Raw genomic sequence first — 6,000 nt, forward strand, 5'->3', positions numbered from 1 at the left:
GCCTGTCGTTATGTGATTTTTTTAAAAGGATTACAGCATGTTTGCTTCCTCCCCCTTGTCATGCCACAGTGTGCCCTTAATTTGGTCCTCACATATCTAATGTGCATTCCCTTTAACCCCTTCCATGCTCATGACGAGCTGAGCTCGTCATGAGGCACAGTGGAGCTGTGCTGATGACGAGCTGAGCTCGTCATGAAACAATGGTATAGCTTGGGTTGCAGCACAGGAGGGGAAAACCTATAGCAGCCAAGGCGTTAAGCCACTTCACAGCTGTCCTCTGTGGATTCTCACCCTTAAAACAGTGTTTATTGTCAACATAGCATGGGTGCTGTGTGTGACTGATCTTAAGACTCTTGGTGCCTACCCACCGCTCTCACCTAAGTCCTAGACAAGCTTATTCAGCGTACACATGTATCTTTCTTACATAATGGGGTGATGTCATTAAACGTTGGTACCAAAACGTCTTAGCATAATAAACCCACACTGATGCCAGTGTTGGATGTATTATAAAATACAATCAGAGAGCATCTTAGAGATGCCCCCTGAAAAAGGACCAACTTGTAGTGTATTGGCTGACTGGTTCCTGCCAGCCGGTACCCACCAGACGGGTTTCTGACGTTATGAGGGTGAGAGCCTTTGTGCTCTCGGTGGTCAAACAAAGCTTGCTCTGGGTGGAGGTGCTTCACACCATCCCCTGGTTAGGAACAACAACACTCGGTGTTGAGCCTCAAAGGCTCTCACCTTGTGGTGAACTGATTTAGGTAGCTCCAAAAAGAGGGGGCACCCAAGTGGTGTAATCACCCTAGGAGACTGTAGCCATTGGCTACTGCCCCCGCCCTCAGTAAAACCCTTAAATTTAGTATTGAAGAGCTCTTCTGAACCTTGTTCCTCAGATTTGACAACCTAAGAAGATGAAGGACCAAAGAGCCTTGCAGCAGTGAATAAGAAGACGATGACTGACTCTGCCCCAGCCCTACCAGCCTGTCTGTCTCCTCTTCCTGCGCCCCTGCGTGGCCTGCAGCTAGCAACCTCCAAGAACCCCAGACACCTGCGCGGTCTTCAACAAAGACTCTTGTCTCCCATAGACAAAGGATTTGTCGAGCAAAGGACTCCGGATCCTGCCTGTTCCGCTGCCTTGCACAACTCTGCACCCAATACCCATGGCCCAAGTCCAGGTGGCTCACTGACCCAGTGAAGTCCCCCTGGCGATCCTCAAATCCAGCGTTGGATGACCTCTCCTGACCTTCACTTCAACGCCTGCAGCCTCAATCTGAGGCCCCTGGCCTTTATGCTAAATCACTAGCCATCTTCTGGAGGAGGTGTGAACACCTTTCTACGTAGACAGCATTGTTTGTGGCCCCAGAGCGGGGGCTCTCACTTGCAGGGGGTCAGAAACTTTTCTGTCGTGGCAAGCTGGATGATACCAGTCAGCCAGCACACCAGACACTGATCTATTTTTCAAGGGGCACCTCTAAGGTGCCCTCTGGGTGCATGTCAAAATAAATCTTATACTGGCAACAGTACAGATTTTTTAAGACTAGGTGTTTGATACCTAAAACCATATGTTTCAGTAAAGCCATCATGTAGCTGGGGCACTCGTAACAACCAATGAGAGAGATATATATATTCCCTGTTCACTTGTACCATCTAGTAATTGAACTACACACTACCTTAGGGCTACAAGGCCTGCTGCAGAGGAGACTTACATATATTCTTTGCAGTGACTTTGGCATGGCACACCATGAGTGTGCCATGTTGTGATTTCAGTCATAGTTTGCACCATGACGCGCAGTCTGCGATGGCAGGCTGCATGCAATTTGTATTGGTGTCCCTTAGTGTGGCATAATACATGCAGCAACCCTTAAGGACCATGGTTAGTACCCTTGCCCTAAGTCTCAGTGGTACCACTTACTAGGGACTTACAGCGTGCTAAAGTGTGTGCCAATATTTTGACAATTACACCATTTTACCTTGTTTTTAGGAAAAGAGCACTGGCACTGAGGCCTGGTTAGCAGGGTCCCAGTGCACATCTGCTGATAAACATCAGTACCTGTGGCAAAAAGTGTGTTTAACCATGACAAAAAGGGGCACTTTCCTACAATAGGTCCTTCAAATCCTTTGACAATGGGTGCTTGAACACCCTTCTTGTTTTTTGTGACCGGTGCACAAGGCACATTCCTTAGCACGCAACCGTAAAGGAATTGCAGCCAAAAAAACCTCAAAACATTACAGAACTATTCGTTTTGATTTTGCACTTCCTTTGAAGTAACTTTATGAAACCCTATTAAAGAACTGAGTTTAGGTCTGGTCTAAGGATTACTGCAAGGTTTCTTGCGCAGGATGCAGTGCTACCCATGGGTCCACAGTGGCCATAGGGACTAATAAATGTTGTAACTCTAGTATATTGTGCTTAGGAGCTGGAGTGCTAGACACTTGAACATTTTCATTGATAATTTGTGTTTGGAGTGTGAAATAATGTACTTACCTCTAGCAGTCTTTTTCTTTTCAGCACTTTTCACAGAAGTTTCTTAACATTGATGTTGGTGCCGGTTATTTAATGTGTGAAATGTTTCTGAGTGTTTAACTTTACGCTGTCTCCTTAAGTAAGGCTTACCCTCTCTATTTTGTGAGAGTCAAGCCCTAAATGGTAGTATCTGGTGATCCCGTTGTGACTGTATTGTGGCCCAAAGCAAAAGTGGTAACCAGCATAAATTATCACAATTGATACAGTGTCCTGTAACTTCGCTGTTACTCCAGGAAAAGGCCTCAGAGAACCAAATAATAGTAAATATAAAAATCTGGCCTTGTGTAAAGCCTAGATTGCAAATTAAACAGGCATGATTCATGTATCAATTGGTTTCTGGGGTAGATCACGAATGCAACTTTCATTTATCTGCCTTGTTGTCAATTCTTTTATGTGGTGTCACTATTGTTACTAACTCCAACCGTTTGCAAGCATTTTCTGTACTACTTGGTGAATCAGATTCATTCTGCTCTCTGACCCTTTCTCTTTTTCAGGATCTAATTGAGAAAGTTGTCATTCTTCGTAAAGCTGTGCAAATCACACAGGCGGTTGAGCCTAATGCAGTGGGTGCACTTCTGGCTGAGAAGATGAGTCACTATGCCAATTTGTTGGCTGCACAAGGCAGCCTTGCCGCTGCTTTAGCTTTCCTTCCTGCCAGTACCAATCAGGTAACTTACAACATCTGATTTTAATTGGCTCAGATCCTATAATCAACAAGCGATGTAGGAAAGGACATATGGAAGAAAGTATTGACGTTTTTAGTGTAATGCTATTGTGCTGCTTGCTGCTGCCTTAGAATAATCATTGTGGAAATGTAGTAAATGTTTGTGTGATGCAGTGAAAGAATGCTCATAAAACCAATACACTCTCCTATCTTTGGAAGTTGTGGCAGAAGATGCAAGTGTATAACAGACGTAGTTGAGAAGGGTTAGATCTTTTGATTGTGCTCTTAAATTGTGGGACTATGTTGCACAGTACTTAGTCATAGAAATTAGTCTGTACCATATTTAGAGAAACAGCGAGATCTAATGTGTGCCTCCAAAGTCCTTGCCCCTCCTCTTTCGTGGGATCATTCTATTTTGACAGTAAACGCTACCAATTCTTTTTTGTTTGTTTTTGCCTTTTCCTAAAACTTTAATGAGCCTTCCCCTCTTTTTATTTTTGTTATGTTGAGATTTTACTTAATATGTGTCATAAATACATTAGAGTCTAAATATTTTGTTAGGTCAAGATTATGCAGTTACGCGACAGACTTTGCCGTGCTCAGGGAGAATTGTCAGTGAGCCCAGTACCAACAGCGAAGCCCAAAGAAAGCCCAAGGCCAGCTCCTCAAATGATGCAGATGGGACAGCCGATGGGACAGCCGATGGGACAGCCAAACTATCCACCTGTAAATCAAGTAAGTCCTTACCTAAATGTTTTCCCTTCCTCTTGCTTTATTGGGGAGAGAAATGTGGCTGTGTTGAGAGGTACAAAATGAGGAGAAATGTAGAATCCGGTCCCATTTGCTTACTTGGGAATGAGGTTGTCCTCATGGAACCTTTCCTTATATACAAAGAACGTGTTAAATATCTCCACTACTGTGAGGAAACTGGAAACAGTGTTTGAAATATGAGAAACCCCTCATTTTTGTAACATGTACATGTGTCTTTCTAAAGGCACGTTGTTTGTTTCTTTTTAATTTTTTTATTAAACTTTCTGACAGCTAGATTTTGGAAATTTAATTTGCAGTGATGCATTTTTTTAATAAAGCCAGATTGAAAGAGATTGGACAGATTTGCATGCTTCTGTCTGCTTGAGCAGAGGGAAAAAAAGCAATGCAGCACTTTAGGATACAGGTTATATTTTTATACTTCTTCCGGATCACTCGTTTAACAGTGTCTTCGGGCGAACCTGGATCTTGAGGTTTTTTCATTTCACTGATCTGGTACTACTTTGTGCTAATGTGGTGCCAGCTGCAGAATCCCCAGATTTCACTGCTGAAGTGACTGATAGACGATTACCAATCCAATAACAGAAGTTTCTTCTTTCCGTATGCCAAAAAACCTGTAGGTTGCTAAGCAGCTGACTATTATTTTCACTGTATGTTTCTTACAGTGAATGTGGTGCCTATCTCAAACAAAAAACGCATGCTCCTCTGAGATGTGTTCCTTCATGCATCAGGCAGTTGGCGAGGGGATGGTGACAAAAGATTTAATGGCAACTCAAAAACAGGAGACAGGATCTCAGTAACGGGCTCCTTTCTGAGGAATTAACTTTCTCCTTGTGGCGTTCTAGAGGCATCCAGCATAAATGGAAAAGAGACTCTTATCAAATATTTGAGGGAGCCCCAATCAGCACTGCCACAAGGAAATGTCTGGTTCTTTATCTGAATCAGGTCTGATATCTGAGGAATTGCACCCTCAGCAGGCAAGAAGTCTTCATTCAAGAATTTAAACAGGGTTTGGTACAGATCCTTGACCTACATTCCAAGGTTGGGACTTCAGGTGCACCGTTATCAGTTGATACTGGCTACAAGAGCAGCACTCGCCGGCTTCTCTAATTAGTTCCTCACTGAGATCTGAGACTCTTTCTTTGCTACTTTGGTGGCATCTGCACCAGTGGACTGACTTTGACATCATCCTTGCACCTGCAGACATCTTTGGCGAAACTCAAAGGAATGTGCAGGCTCAGCAACAGCAGCATCTGAGGCAGTGCTAGCAGATAACATCTGCCACTATTCCTATAACTAGAAGTATATGCCAGTCTTAAGTCTAAAGAAAGCAAAAAAGAGTGTCTTCTGTCTTCTCTCATGATGAGCAGAATGTTATAGTGTGGCCCTCCAACCGAAGACGATAATAGTGAAGTAGCCAATATTTTACCACAGTCTGCTCTGATAAGGGATTACTACTACATTTACATGATGTCAGTAGGATAGGCACATCCTTGTAAGTGGACTTCCTCTCCGTTTTGGCCCTTCTTTTGAAAAGGAGTGGAAAGTGGAAGAAGCCCAAAAATGTACTGTTTCTGACATAGTGCCCACGATCAAACTCTTTAGCATGGAGGAGTCTCGTTCGTTATCGGAATTAAGTTAGTTACGCGACTCCCAGCACATCCCATACCTTCCTACCTCCGTTCCCGATTGAGTCTCAACGGCAATTAGAGGCTAATTATTGTTAAGGCTTTCATTGAAATGTCCTGATGATGGTCCCCGTGATTCACTAGGGGGTCCGAAACGCCGTCGACCTATCTAGCACCTAATACTAAACGTGATTACTATGTGTTGTAATGGTGCTTTGTTTTAAAAAAAATTCTGTGCAACTGTATTCATGACAGAAAACGTGCTTTGCCTTAAAAAGCCCTTCTTCGCTCTCTATATCCACCTTCTGTACCCGTTCGGTTAGTGCTGGGCACAGGCTTGTGTTCCACACTGGTTGAATTGTGGAAGGTACTCCTTGTGTTATAACGAAGTGTATATTGAGTAAACTTTGAAGACC

General features: G+C 43.6%; 1 protein-coding gene across 4 annotated transcripts in view; it reads left to right on the top strand.

Moving 5' to 3' along the window:
• The window catches only part of SEC31A (SEC31 homolog A, COPII component), a 256,619-nt gene extending 251,472 nt beyond the window's left edge, over positions 1 to 5,147 (top strand). For all 4 annotated transcript variants that reach the window (XM_086961994.1, XM_086961992.1, XM_086961993.1 and 1 more), the window contains exons 19-20: positions 3,019 to 3,192; positions 3,750 to 5,147. In XM_086961994.1, the coding sequence (XP_086818120.1) occupies positions 3,019 to 3,192; positions 3,750 to 4,004 (429 nt within the window). In that variant the 3' untranslated portion in view covers positions 4,005 to 5,147. The remainder of the gene's footprint in view (positions 1 to 3,018; positions 3,193 to 3,749) is intronic.
• Positions 5,148 to 6,000: the final 853 nt, after the last annotated feature.

This window comes from Lissotriton vulgaris, chromosome 3_1, assembly GCF_964263255.1.
Source record: "Lissotriton vulgaris chromosome 3_1, aLisVul1.2, whole genome shotgun sequence".
Classification (NCBI taxonomy): domain Eukaryota; kingdom Metazoa; phylum Chordata; class Amphibia; order Caudata; family Salamandridae; genus Lissotriton; species Lissotriton vulgaris.